General features: G+C 35.8%; 1 protein-coding gene and 1 long non-coding RNA gene across 10 annotated transcripts in view; one reads left to right on the forward strand and one right to left on the reverse strand.

Annotated features, from left to right (window-relative positions):
- Window positions 1-5,372, forward strand: part of LOC110828738 (uncharacterized) — a 104,983-nt gene extending 99,611 nt beyond the window's left edge. Inside the window, exons 6-7 of one of the 4 annotated variants that reach the window (XM_022061723.2) lie at window positions 1,634-1,713; window positions 4,270-5,372. In XM_022061723.2, the coding sequence (XP_021917415.1) occupies window positions 1,634-1,713 (80 nt within the window). In that variant the 3' untranslated portion in view covers window positions 4,270-5,372. The remainder of the gene's footprint in view (window positions 1-1,633; window positions 1,714-4,269) is intronic. The other 3 variants (XM_022061724.2, XM_022061725.2, XM_022061726.2) reach the window with 3 other exon arrangements.
- The window catches only part of LOC110828739 (uncharacterized), a 573,656-nt gene that overhangs the window by 142,016 nt on the left and 415,740 nt on the right, over window positions 1-15,900 (reverse strand). For all 6 annotated transcript variants that reach the window (XR_015537701.1, XR_015537697.1, XR_015537700.1 and 3 more), the window contains one exon: window positions 13,079-13,161. This is a non-coding gene — a long non-coding RNA (uncharacterized LOC110828739). The remainder of the gene's footprint in view (window positions 1-13,078; window positions 13,162-15,900) is intronic.

Raw genomic sequence — 15,900 nt, forward strand, 5'->3', positions numbered from 1 at the left:
AATAATGTCGTAATGAGAATCTTCGTAAAGCGACGACTGTTATGACGGTTTTGAGACCATGTCTCTGTGGAACTGTGCAGCTGACAGACCCATTGTCAATCCCCCAGAAAACTGAGAACGGAGCCAGTTTAAACCAAAGGACACTGGTAGAAACCTGTCGCAGTGCCACTTTGTCCACCAGATATCCCGCACAGTCTGCCCTAAGTACAAACCCGCTTTTTGCGGCGAGAAGCGAGCGACTAACCACATTACCTATGGCGATGTCAACTGAACAGATTATGTCACCAGTCAACTGGCAGAATTTTCTAATTCTGCTACCGGATATCATTGGATCAGGTGAAATTTCAACTGATCGTCCATAAAATTTTGAACATGGATTTTGTGTCATGCTGTTAGTTCACGTATAAACACAGACATTAAAAACCTGTATTCAATCTCGCGTACGTAATGAAATTTTATTTCACTTTATTGATCACTTTATTATCTCGGCCATCAACCGACATTAAATAATGAATACGGTAAATCACAAAGAACAAATTTATATTTCTAGCACAAGCACAAAAATATGGGTTTGTTGGAACAAAATAATGTGTACCTTAGTACATCATTTTATTAAATTTTTCAATAGTATAAACACAGGTTACCTCCAATTTTCTCAGTCTGTCTGCATGGATGTTTTATATTTTATAGTGTTACTGTATTATGTCTCATGTACCGTGAGCCGTTTCTATAATATAAGCATAGTAATTTCATAGCAACCCTCTGCATGGAACACCGCACGCCAGGCTCAACTTGACACAACAAGACACACACAATATACCCTGGACATTTGTCAGAAATATTGAAGAAAATTCTTTCATCTTGTTTTCGTGTTGTTTCACCCCGATCATTTGATACAGAGTCAGCATTTTTTAAAATTATTTTTTATAAGCCACAGGCGTTTCAGGGGTTTAAAAGCCACAAATACTTTTTTTCTCTTGAAACACTCCTACACTAGTAGAGGTTTGACTGTGAAGTAAACAAATTAATGTTTCTTTTTAAATCTCAAATATAACTCGAAACACGCGCTAAGCTATACAAATGAACAGGTTAGTTCGAATGATAATAATTCAAGTTTTATTGAAAAGATGTCAAGTCAGATTCTTGGGCACGTTACACTGTCTGAGTTCACAGTGGCGTTTCTTATTTAATCAACATTTACTTACCACACAATCCTTTTCACTTTATTGCATACAATAATGAATCCTATTATTTCACGGTCTACATAACTCCATTACTGATACAGCGTCGCTAAACTATTTTCAACAACAGAACAAGTTAACAGTATATGTAATAACAGAATTATACTTTACGATACTAAAACAATATTTCAGTGTGCTGGGAAGTAACATATAAGACAATTTATAATTTTTTTCCGGTAGCAGATCGCTTTTAAGTTTCCCTATAACTTCAAGTTGTCTAAATACCAAATATTCGCACGAAAGAGTGATTCGAAATTATTTAGAATTACATAATTTGTTCTAAACACAAGAGAAAAGTTTCTTTTCTGAAACTAAACAACTGTCTTATAACCATTAAGAATTTCGTTAATGATATCCCATTTTCGAAATTAAAAAAAGTTTTTCTCTTTCAGATAGTGAGACCACGCATTCCCATACCTGGATAATGATCACACTGTCCCTAATTATATTCACATACCGTAGGACGAGGTAGGTAAGTATTCACTGTGCTAAATAGTTCCTATTATAATGCAAATAAAATTAGAGCTTATTATTAAAACATGTGTAGCTTAAAGTCATCATGATATACAGATGCCCCATAAGTGCAATGCAAATCTGGTACTTGTCGAAATAGAGTAAAATATATTGAAGGAAATTTATTACAATTCATCATACTGCAATTAATATTGTTTTAAATTCTTTTGCCTAGGACGAGCGGTGTTGCTACATTGACGTGGCAGTTCGCTAGCCGTTACTTTCGCTTCCTGTGTCCTGTAGCTCTCCTTTCCTTCACTGTGACCTATTGTCCAGTGATATCCCCATGCTCTGTGAAGACATCTGTCCGTCGCTATTATGTTAACGTGGCAACACGGCACAATATTTTACCATTTATAATATATAGAGTATGGCGCTTAAACGGCCAGTTGTAGATAAAAGATTCCAACACTTTTATTATAATCACACGATTTGTAACAATTTTTCCCTAAACACATTTATTCGTATTTTGTCGACTAACAGAGTTTTCCTACGGCTTGTGGGACATGCTATATAGGATTTGAGCTTGATTGTTCGGCTTGAATTAAGCCTCAGTTATGTGATAAAATATTTTAGTAATTGTTAAACTAAAAATAAATAATAACTAATGACAAGCGACAGATGATGTAACAAACGTCACATAATTTAAAATGACAAATAATTCTACTGGGGTGCTCTAACCAAAGAAGCTAAAATGATCGCGGTGATTTTATGCACTATGATATTTCTGGTGTTAGTCAGTGTTATCATAATTATGTAAAAAATACCCCATATTTAACAAGACGATATCTACTGAAGTGGAGTTTTGGATGATGTCATACGAATTGCTATTGTCGCATACAAAATAAGTGGAAATTTATTAAAAGATTGTATTATATTAGACTCTGTCATATGTTTAGTTTAAAGTGAAAATTCGTAAAAGAATTAATTTAGAAATAACTTCGATAAAATTGTTTCGTTGCTGATTATAATTAATTTCGTAAAAACATTAATTACATATATAATTAACAGTTATTTAAAGCTTTACATACAAACAAATTTAATACATCTAATGGTTAATACAGACACTATAATTTAAGATGTTAATTTAGTAAATCTTTCTTTTAGTATCAAATCCAATACACTATAACATGGACGCTTCTTTAATATGATAAATGACGAAATTGTCATGTCCCAACATATTTAATGTTGAATATCGAAATGAGATGGCTGTATGCAGAGAAGGAAGTGGCCATGGTCTATTCTGAAATTCTATAGGAATTTTTAAAGAAGTCCATGAAACCCTCAGTAGAATTCCGGGTGATACGAAATTCGAACTCACAAGTCTGTAATACAAGTTATAAGGGTTACTGAAATGTAAATTTGCTGTAATTTATTAAATATCGAACATAAGTAATGACCATCTTAGATCCAGTATCACTTGCTTACACGTACAAAAGTCTGGCGAGTTGTATAAGAATGATATAAATGACGCAATATAATATTAACTGCACGATTTTCAAAAGTTGTAGTTCACTCAAAAGTTACTGATTAGGCCTAAGGGAAATGTCATTAAACAAAAATATGTTTTAATTAATAAGCAATAATTTTATATGTTTATCTAAGTCAATACATCTATAAATAAGAATAAATTTAGGAAATGTTTGATAAAATTAATTTCAGAAACTATCTTTCTCTTCCACTAACAATCGAAATATTTAAATATAAAAACTATAAATTCATTTAAGGGTGAAAAGCTTGGTCTCCCGCATGAAAGGGTGTTATTGTTTTAAAAGCGTATGAGAACGCAGTGCGAAGAAAAAAATTTTAACCTAAGAGATTAGAAGAATCAAAAGGCTGTAGGAAACAGGACAGCGAAGAGATTCATAATTATAATTTGTACCTTTAAACAAATATTATTAAAGTAAGATTATGTAATAGGAAGGACAAGAAGCATGGACGGAGATAAAATATCTTAAAGAAATTTGAGCCAGAAAATATGTAGGGAAGAGACCACTTTTAAGTTTAACTAATTTATGAGACAATAGTAATATCAATAATCTTAAACATTTGTGATGTTACTGTTGAATGGATTAAACCGACTCATTATAAAGCTCAATTGTGTGAGATCTTGTAAAGATGATAACGAATTCTTTATTCATTAGCACAACAAAAGTCATAAAAGCAAGAAGAAATTTGTTCCATGTAATTAGATAAATATGAATGAAAGTAAAGGAAGTATTTGTTTCTATTGGTATACTAATCAACATTCTTACTAATTAAAATAAGCACAAAGAAGAAAGCAAAATAAATGAAACAACAAAATGAATATATTAAATTAAATATCGATTGAAGACAGAGTAGTTGAATTACGTGGTTTCGTTATAAAGAAAATTCATTACTCATACTGAAAAATAATGTAGAAATTTCCGAATGCGTTGAATCAAATTACCATACTTGAGGATATGTAAAACAAAGTGTCATCGTGTTAAAATCAGAAGATGTGTTTAGTAACGAAGCTGTTTTCGTCCTGCAGGTAAGGGCCCGATGCTGCTCTAAAAAGTTGAGAAGACGCCTCAGACCAAAGCTACGTGTAGCTGATCAACAGAAAGAGTGACGATCGAAATAGCAGTGATAATTAAGTGGAATTAACCAACTGCAAATTAACAATTCAGATTATGTAAATACATTATGCTAACATTAGTTGGTGTAAACTAAAACAGGGTAATTAAAGCAGTTGCCAAAACAATTTATGTATAACGTAACACTTTAATGTTAATGTTTATTACGTGTTGTTACATGTAGTGTAAATTAAATCAGTTTTATAATTGTCTTGTCCGATGTAGAAGTATAAGTGTTCTTGACAATTGTTTTGTTCTCTGGCAAATATGATCTTAGTAGTTTGATATTTACAGGTCGTAAAATGATGTACACTCTCTCGTTTGGAGATGATCGAAGGTGGTACGAAGGAAAGTCAAGGACATGTCAATTTGTGAATTATGCATATGATCATCCTTAAATGAGCAATGCCAGAAAATTAAAAACCCTTTGAAATTATGAGATACTATATATGGCACTTTATTTCAGCTAACGTTTTTTCTTTGTATCCCACCAACAGGCATAATCATAAACAGATCAAATTTATGAAGTGATGTTCATAAAAATGTAAACACGATCTTGATGTAAAATATTAACATATATATTAATATTTTAAAAAATTGTTTTTTTATTAATAAAAATATTTATATAACATTTACATTTAATCATTCTTCTCTAGCTGCCGGCACATAATTGTAGCTGAAATTAAAATTAAATTTGCTAACATACAAGGAACGTGCATGGTTGTATATTATAAAATTTAAATTTCTGTGTTATTGTAAGATGAACAGCTAATAGACGTTAAACAATTTTAACAGCAAAATTTTTCTCACAAGGCTTTCTGAGCGCTCTAACGTCTGCAAAGTTTCATGAGGTATCAATTTAAAATAATTGCTCACCTCAATTTACGCTTATTGAATAACCAACATACATTTCCATCATTTAACGATAACTCAGAAATATTCTTTTTATGCTATATAATGTTCTATAATGTATATGAAAATAAATCCTGTAAGAATAAAAAAATGTTTTACAAAAGAATTGAAATATACCCCAAATTATATTAACACACACCGATTATTATTCAGTTTTCAACACTATGAAACATCGCTTATTTAGAAATTCAGCAGATATTTTCCATAAAATCAATTCTTACGAAAACACGAAAATAAACATTTATAAGAAAGAAATTTCACAGAATCCATTCCATGCAGTATTCATCAAAAAACGTTAGTCTACTTCGACACGACTACACAGCGAAATAACCCAGAAAGAATTTTCAAACTTATCCCAACTTAAAGACAAAATATACCCTGTTGTAACATAGCACTTCGCATGCGGAAGGCACCGATTTCTAATCTCGGGACAGACACAGGCTATCTTACTTAGAATTTTCGTGATTTTCCCTAGTTATCACTAAAAATGCCGAGATAGTATGTTGTATTAACCCACAACCGCTTTTCTCCATATCTTTTCCAATTAAACTTTCATTAATCACCCTAGCATTCAATGCTACGTATATAATCTGAGCTAGTGTCAGCGTAGTAAATAAATGAAGTCACGATTTTTTAACATTGTTTTTATATAAAGGTCTGTCTGTTGTAAATGAAACTAAGATTAAACCACAATAGTCACAATTCGTTGGAATAACAAAAAATTACAAGACGGCCGAGGCATAACGTTCAATGCCGTGAGTCGTAAAACAGTCCTGGGAACTGCTACACTGAATCCCTCGCGGGGCTCGGTTCAGTGAAGTAGCACATCAGTAAACCATACCAAGCACACACTGGGAATACCCACATGACACTGCGCGGCTGATTCAGACATGCGGGAACGAAATTTCTCTCTCAAGAGAATTTAAAACAAATACATCGCGCTGTGTGGACGAGGACATTGCGAAAAAGTGACATAAGACTAAGAAACACGTTCAAGATTCCCGTCTGATTCCTAGCTAAACTACTTTGCGATTCAGACTGCTAGTAGAACACCCAGAATATAAACTGAATATCTTAACATGATAAAAGCCACAATGGACTACTTAAATATATACCGATGTTCATTTAATCCAGATAAATATATATTTATGAGTTGTGGAATATATTAGTGAACGCATAGTTAAACATTTATTGACAATATATTTATATTTATTTTGTACAGTCTATACACAAACGTTTGAAGTTTATTGGTGTTGTATAAATTATATAATATTAAAACATTTTGTTGTATAAAATATTACATTAGCGCTCTTAATCGTAAATACGATTTTACATTATATTTTTTTAGCGCTTTTTATTAAAACGACATGTTTCGACGGGTAATACCGTCGTCTTCAGGTTTTTATCGCTAATATAATATTTCATACAACAAAATGTTTTAATATTATATAATTTTTACAACACCAATAAACTTCAAACGTTTGTGTATAGACTGTACAAAATAAATATATTTAATCAAACACAAACATGACGCATATAAGATACAAATTTATTGACAATATTTTCAAATTACAAGAACTGCCTTATAATGTTTATCTACAAAATGTAATTACAAAAATAAAACAAAGACTTAAGTCGAATGGCGTAAATTAAGGTACTTGTCCATGCCGGCGAAGTTAAAATGATGAGTATTAAATTAGTATATTATAAATCCTGCAAGCCACTGAAGAAATCTGTCTACATTGAAATTTATGTGGAATTAAGTATATGCGTATTATGCGAAGCAGAAACCAGAAACAAATCATAGAATAATAATGTTTGTACGTAATGAGTAATAGAATACAGCAAAACTTACGTATTTTGTAGCTGCATTAATGGTTTTCTGGGCTTTATTCGCTGTATTGCGTACCGAACAGAACGGAACGTTTTGGAACCGGAATGTTTGTGCCTCAGATAAAAGGATTAACATTTCTCTACCTAGTTTGGTCTGGTATATTAGGTAAATGGGAAGGATATTTCATATCTTGAACGAAATAGTTGGATAAATGGTTTGGTAGTTATAATATATTTACTCTGTCTAAATACTACTACAAATGATTGTCCTTGCTTTGTAAATGTCGATGTTTATGAATTCTTATAATCTTAAAGCTACACGTGAGAATCTGTGGTGTCAGTTTGGCAGATGTAAAAATGATGGAGTCTACATCTGTGTCTACGCAAGACGTCACGAAGCACTGTGTGGGAGTAAAGGTACATCTCCACATATTCTCAATATCGATAGTAGTTCGAGGTGAGTAATCACATTCTCAAAAATGTTTCTTCCTTAAAAATCGCACGTTTGTTGATAAACTTCACACATAAATTACGAGCGAGTTTTCTGCATAAATTATAGTATGTTATATTATAGTTACATTTTTAATATTACATAGTATATTGTTAAGAAATAGAGTACAATATGGAAAATGATAAATTACAATGGAATAGTTAAAAATTTGACGGGATTTAACCATTCTTACGGCGTAAAATGATGGAATCATTGCGTTGTTTATATAGGAAGCAAGAAATTCTATACGCAAGTAATTTGAGAGCAATTACATAATTAAGCTTGTGAACCTGCCACCTCTTCCTGTGTATGTTTATCTTAAAGATCTTGTACAGCATGTTTGTAATGAAGATGCAGCGTTATGTTGGGACGTAGCTTGCTGTATGTAAATGATTTTTATGGACTTCCCAACACATATTACTTTGTATAACCTACTGCCTTATCAGAGGATAAATAAGGAGTCTGTGTGCCTACTTCTTCTCTACTATAATACGCCAGCCTCTTAAACCAAGAGATTGCGCATAGGTTATTATAAGAAATAAAATTTTGCTAACTATCTTATAAAGAGTTCGGGAAAAGGCATGTACTGGACGCAAAATATCTGCAACTTTGAGCTACGCCACAGAAAGATGCAAAAGCAAAAAGGAGATTGCAAAGGGTGATCTGGCTGCCCAAGTAAGTGGTTTGTTGTAAAACAGTCAACTAAGCTCAGACATAGCTTTAGAAAAGTACGGAGTTACTTACAGAACAACAAATGAAGAAAATGAGCCGTGTACGGTGAGTAAGAACTTCTAATCCATATTATGAATTTACATATATCGATATTTTGTAAACTACCTTGTAGTTTTTTTACACCGGATTTAAGAGCATATCATTGGAGGTCACCAACATTGTACATTCCAATTTAACGTTTTCAAATGTAACAGAATGGCAGTCTTAAAATATTCTATGGTGATAAGTAACAAAACTACGCAGTTCTAGCCCAGTATTTATTTTACGGTAGATTACACTTAGTGTTTATATATTTCAATGTTTCGCATTTCTGTGACGTTCGTATTTAGCGCTGTAGTGTTACGTCCGTCAGATTAGTTGGAAAACGAAAGTGCATGAGTACATAAAAATGGTAATAAAATGTTATTTATACTCAGTGTCTATCCAGTATTTATTTAGCCACCATGACAGTAAAGTTAAGTGCAGTTGTTTTTAGGGTAAATAATGAGAATATTTCTGTTATTAAGTGTGACTTAAACAGTTGATAAATGTGACAGAAGAAAAATTGCACATATTTTAGTGGAAGACAAATCATTTAATGGGGAAAAGAGAAGTCTTTGGCTGTGAAGTTTCCCAGGCAGTGCCCACTTGTCCTTCTGGTAAAAGGTTGAAGAGAAGTTAAAGCTTTCGGAAATGGGGAAGGGACAGCGAATTTTGTCATTAACTTAGGACGGTGGCATTGTTGAATGAAGCTTATCTACATAGTAAATGAAAATTCAGCTCCTACCGTGAAGAAAAAACAACACGTCTCCATTACAAACATCAAACTGGTAAAGCTGTCTTGTTGATGCCCACAAATTACAAAGCAATTTAATTTAACCTGCCATATTTTACAATACTGACGATACTGGGTGACCTTTATAAATCATGAATTAGTGTAGTACAGCAGTGTAAAACTAAATGTATAATTTCAAATTCGAAGGAGGTATGAAGAAACATAGGTAAAACAGTGTGTTTATAAAACAAGCAATTGTTCAAGTACAAATTCTAATCACATAATGCATCCTATTTGCACCGTTTTTTCTTAGTAATAATGATATATAAATGAGAATGCCAGAAACAGCAACTGACAATCAATTGTTTAAACTGGTGATGCAAGATGCAAAACTCGATTTCATTAAAAACAGAATCGATATGACTAATTTCTGCCAATACCACGATACCCTCACCGCTTAAACACTAAGACACAGTTTCAGATATGTACAGTAGGGACCAGATTACTTGCTAGCTGAGCTTCCTAGAGCTGTGGATAGTTGCATTCGGCACGGCCTGGTCGGTGCACGGAACGGTCGGGTAGAACGGATAGAAAAAGCGTTGAGATGCGCGCGCAGTGCTTTTACCTTGCTCTTCACCCCCGCGACAAGAACTAGCAAGTAATCTTGTCCTTACTATATGTTTAAGGCGCGTTCAGAACTACAATATGATAAAACTCGCCTTTTAGCGTCATTACATCTGCCAATTCATATTTAATGACTCGAAAATCGTTGGACAAATTTTCTTGAAATGTTATATCGAGAAGTTACTTATAATAAGATAACAATAACAGGACTGCACATTTAAGACTGCATGAATTATTAGTGCGAAATAGGAAATAACAAGTTCGCCGTGGGAACTCCCCAGACAGACGTATTCAGTAGGGGAACAGTTCAAGAGGGCAGTGGTGTAATTAAATAAATGTGCGCTGGACACGCAACCAATTCCTGAAACATGCTGTGTTTGCACACTTACTTAGGATAATCCAATTTTAAAATAACGTTTTTTCTCAGCGACGTCTAGAGCGTAAGAAAGTTTGGCGATTATCGACTAAACTATTGTCACTTAGCACAGGAACTGTTTCTGTCCTACACGATTCCTTTGTCACGCATAAGGTTCACCATACGATATATTGTAGATTTGTTAGACACAGGAGAATCAGGAAATGTGTCCCTAAATTCATCCTGGAAATTTAATTAAGAACGAGTTGTCAATTAGTGTTCGAACACTCGTTGCACTTGAGAAAGAGACATCCTTGCAATTCGACTGTTTAAAGACAACTGATGAAATGGCGCTAGCAGCTTTTAACATGACGTGACCTGCGTGAGGGCTTATATAGTCTCAACGATATTGAATCAAATCGAATTGTATTAAATTTCAAGCAACAATAAATATTTTAAAATGGATCGCGTGGCTTTTCGATCAGTCTGTATAACTTAAGTATAATGTTCATATTTATCAGTAAGTAGGCTATAACTTTCCTCACTTTAAAGTGATAGTATAAAAAGTTTGTAGAACATTGTGAAAGTCAATAATAATAATATTTACTGGAGTATAAATAAATTACCACAACAATTTGAACTGAACTAGATAGCCTACCTACAAACATAATAACGCTATTTTTACTGACAAATATTAAATAAGAAATAATTGATAAAAACATAAAATTGGAGTTTCTATCGTGATTGTTATTTACATCTCTGTATTAAAATTATAAATCATATCAGTTATAGAAAGCGCTCACCTATATAGGTACAGTACACGAAAATAATGCCCTGCAAAACAATAGGGTTACTTTGTTGCCTTTTCTATTTATTCATGTAAATTCTAAAGGATTTTAACTCACATATTACAAGTTAATATTACCGCCTTTCTAGACTTCGTCAATAATGTTATTCTTTAAAGTACACGTTTCGGAATGTACGAGGGTCGCTCATTAAGTAATGCCCCACATTTTTTTCCTCAGAACATATTTATTCAAGATGGCTCAAATTTAGTGACAATATAAATCAATGTTTCCTTTACACATACTATTTTTCCACATAGTCCCCATCAACTTGTACGGTTTTACGCCAGCGTGGAACAAGTGCATGCATGCCTTGCCGGTACCAGCTCTTGTCCTGTGCACGTAGCCATGTCCTCACTGCTTGAATCACGCTCTCGTCATCTTCAAATCTTGTTCCGCGGATAGCATCTTTAAGTGGCCCAAAGAGATGGAAGTCGGAGGGTGCCAGATCTGGACTGTAGGGTGGATGGGGTAGCACCGTCCAACCCAATTTGGTGATTTCTTCCCGGGTTCTCAGACTTGTGTGAGGGCGTGCATTGTCGTGCAGGAGCAAAATTTCTGCTGGATGCTTGTGAGGCCGAACTCGTCGAAAACGCTTCTTGAGGGTTTTCAGGGTCCTGATGTACGCGTCTGAATTGATGGTCGCACCTCTTGGCATCACATCCACAAGAATGACCCCATCACTGTCCCAAAAGACAGTCATCATGACTTTTCCGGCGGAGGGAGTTGTCTTGAATTTCTTCTTTCTCGGTGATTGAGGATGATGCCACTCCATTGACTGCCTTTTTGTCTCTGGCTCAAAGTGGTGTATCCAGGTTTCGTCACCTGTAATGATCCGGGACAGAAAGACCTCTCCCTCAGCATCAAAACGCTCCAGCAATTCAGAAGAAATCGTTTTCCTTTGAATCCTGTGGTCTGCTGTGAGACTTCGTGGAACCCATCTTGCGCACACCTTCGAATATGCGAGAGCCTGGATAATTGCAATCACACTTCCATTGCTGACTGAAAGCTGTTGGGCCAATTGTCGAGTTGTGATGCGCCGATCCTCACGAATAATGGCATCCGCGCGGTTCAACATGTCTGGAGTGGTGGCTGTGGCAGGACGCCCAGAGCGCGGCAGATCACGGAGCTCGGTTTCTTCACTTCCTGAAGCTTTAACTCTCTTAGCCCAGCGACCAACGGTGCTCCTATCGACTGCACAGCTTCCATACACAGCACACAAACGTTTATGAATGTTCACCACCGTTTATTTTTCAGCAACAAGGAATTCAATTACAGCTCGTTGCTTGTAACGAGAGTCGTTCACAGACGCCATTTTAACAGTTCACTACAGCTCCGCTATCGGTTGGAATCATTTGAAACTCCGTACACGAACGCGGGAAACATCAAATCTCAAGCATGTAAAAGTACACTTTTCTATCTTCATTATTGGCTGAGAAAAAAAATGTGGGGCATTACTTAATGAGCGACCCTCGTAGATGATCTCGTTAACAAATGAAAGGTATTTAGTAATTACTCAAATGGGTTCCTTAGAAACAGGTGAAGTCCAATGGTTTGGTGTAGCTTTTTTAAATGACACAATTCGTAAGAATTAATCATACTATCACGTAAAGACTGAAAAAGACTCCAGATGCATGTCTACTGGATTACTGCTCCATTGATAGAAGTTTACCAAACTATCAGATGAGCTTACTGCCTCATCATCAAGATGATTAGTGGCTCGTTTCCCTGATGATGGAGGCAGTAAAAATGTCTGAAACATTGATAAATTTCCACCAGACAACACGGCTCAACATTCTACAAAACAGCCATACTCATATTCACCGCCGCGTGAACCTGATATCCCACTTTGGAAAAAGATTCAATTTCCAAAAATGTTCTTTTCATAATATCAGACGGTGGACAAAGCTCAGGTAGCCAGTAATAACAGTCGTTCATGCATGTGTATAGGGGCTACAGTTAGCCGCCTTTATAATGGTGCTGTGGTTGCAACTACAAAATGAATAAGAGAAGGTTTATGGTAACTGGAAAATATTTTCGAAGAACAAAATTGGACTCAAAATTTCACGGCTTCGACATCGATGTAGGTCATTTTTCTGTCCGATAATGTACTGTGAGACCTGACAGGCGTATATGGGTCTTTACATTGAAATATATAGCTCTCTTGGTATCAACTTACGTGCGTCGACGATGTATATTGCCGTTCGAGAAACTGGTTGGGAAATTTCCTCTCACTGGCACCAGATGCCAGATGTTAGAATCCTGGAATTGTAAAGGTAGTGTTAGTGTTGAGGAAATAACAGAATTTACGTTCAAGTTACTCACAGGGGCTTATGCTAAACGTCGTAATTATAGAAACAAACCTAGCAGGATACGAATAATACAACTATCCAGAGATAATTATATATTGTTATGCAATGTGTAAAACAAGAATTTATGCAGGGCTGGACGTGTCTGTCTGTTCACATAGCTCTCAACAGTGACGTCCAGACCCTTGTGGGGAGGAACCCAACGAGTTGGCGAAAATAGGTGGATACCCCTTGTGGGAGGCAAGCCCCGGTTGGGGTTAGGTTTGGTTACGTGAAGACAATTTACGTTACGTTGGGTTCAGTTTGGTTGCGGTAGGTTCGGGTGTGTTATGTTAGATTGGTTATGTTGATTAGGTTCAGGTAAATCACGCAAGATAGGGTTATGTGTAATTAGAATTAAAATTTGTGAAAAATTTATGCTGAAGATCTGTGCATTCCAGTATTTTTGGCGTAGTTGCAGTCATATTTTTTTATAATTTCAATATAAAACTTTCCTCCAAACATGTAAAGTAAAAGTGCGTCTTTCTACGATTAGTAAAAGTCCATAAGGCAAACAATGTTCTACTACCGTTTGATCGCAGACGGGCGGTACATAAACATTTACCAGAGCTACTTCGTTCAATATTCTCAATTTCTAAATGTCTTTTTCAAACTATATTATCGTGACCTTGCAGGATATTTGTGGGACATAAAAGGTCAGAGACATTATATTCTGATTTTCCAAGAATAAATATTCATAATTCCAAATATCCACAATACCCATGTCGTTCGAACGCAGGCCTCTCTTTCTATGTCTTTAAAGTGGACATATGGGTCGAAAGCTTCAGCCTCAACGCCAATTCTTATGCACAGGCTAAGTAATTATTTATCTGGTGGTAGTTCTATGCCAATACATGTTTCACCGGTGGACTCTGGTCACAGTTTTGTGGTTTTAATACAATACCAGTATTCTAGACACATATTTAACGAGTACTGGTCATAATCGATATAAAATCGATCGTCTCTACCTCGACTAGCCGCAAGTTGGATTCCACGGTTCGAGTGTTATAGATAATCATTTTTACTTTGACATCATCTTACAGCAGCGTTTCTCAACCGGAGTGCAGTAATATTTTCAGTTACAATTAGTTTTGCACGTCGAAAAATATATCAAGATGTGTGGATATAGTAATTTCGAAAGTAATTAGAAACAGCAGAACCCCCTACTAACTAATCAGTATGTGCTACTGTACTTGCCTCATAATATGCAAATTGTTCTTTCGGGCTTTGATTATCGTATAAATTATAAAACTGTAACATTTCCGAAGCTTGATTCTGCTTCTTTCTTAAGCACAAAAGAGAGAAGAGCACAGAGAGCCTATTTTAAGATGATTGTCTTCTGGATTGTAGAGCCATATTGTTTGGTAGAAGTTTCCAAACGTTTGAGAGGTCATTGGTGCCTCTATCATTAGGCCGGAGGCGCCAAGGACCTCTGAAACTTTAGTAAACATCTAAGGACTACATGATGCTACAATGCAGAACACAACTATCTTTAAGTAAAATCCCATTTGGCCTATCTGGTGAGCCCCCTGGTTCAGCTAAACTGAACGAGGTTCAGTTTTTAGGTTTTAGGATCTAAGCAACAACTGAACATTTTATGGCAAATATGATTATGCATTCGTTATGATCATTTTATAGCTGTAAATGACTGGCATTTACTAGTTTTCTGCTCCATATTTGTCTCAGATGAAGTTTTCGGCGCTTAATTTCTCAGTTTGTAAACATGAGTAAGACACTGTGATGTTTTTTAGAAGTCTAACACAATTAGTTTCACATTCGAGGTGCGATCGGAAAGTTTCAAGACTGTGTCAATAGAGAGCGAACCGGATGTAGTACGAGCTTCTGCCGCTAGGGGGTGCGGCCCACATTCATAGTGAATCAGTGTGCCAGCCGGCATCATCGAATTACCATTTGTTTCTTAGTTACGGGCGTTTTGGTAGTGCATTACACCGACCCTCCTGCGATTTCGGAATGGCGGATTTTCATGAACAAAGAGTGTGCATCAAATTTTGCCAAAGACTCGCCAAAACGGCTACGGAAACCTATGAAATGCTAAAGCAAGCATTTGGGGAGTCCGCAATGGGTCGTGCACAAACTTTTGTGTGGCATTCACGTTTTAAAAATGGCTGAACCTCTGTCGATGATGACGAGCGTTCTGGACGACCATCATCGAGCACAACGCCCGAAAATGTTACGAAGATTCGGCAGGCCATTCACGAAGATCGACGTCGTACCATAAACGACTTGTGCGACATTGTTGGGATAGGCTATGGGACCTGTCAGCTGATTCTAAAGGAAGAACTCCACATGCGACGCATCATGACAACGCGCCAGCGCACACCGCCCTCAAAGTTCGGCAGTTTTTGGCCTCAAACACCATGGCCGTCATCCCGCACCCTCCTTATTCGCCGTGTGACTTCTTCCTCTTCCCAAAGATGAAAATTCAGCTAAAGGGAAGGAGATTTGAGACGATAGAAGAGATTCAGGCAGAATCGCAGATGGTGCTTGACAGGCTGACAAAGAAAGATTTCCAGGGATGCTTCCAGGCTTGGCAGCGGCGCTGGGATCGTTGTGTTCACTCCCAGGGGAACTACTTCGAGGGTGATGGATGAATTTAATACCTGAGATAAGTGTACGGGTTTTTATAGGCGCA

This window comes from Zootermopsis nevadensis, unplaced genomic scaffold (assembly GCF_977971745.1).
Source record: "Zootermopsis nevadensis isolate Lab colony 2312 unplaced genomic scaffold, Znev_1.0 Znev_ptg000029l, whole genome shotgun sequence".
NCBI classification, from domain to species: Eukaryota; Metazoa; Arthropoda; class Insecta; order Blattodea; family Termopsidae; genus Zootermopsis; species Zootermopsis nevadensis.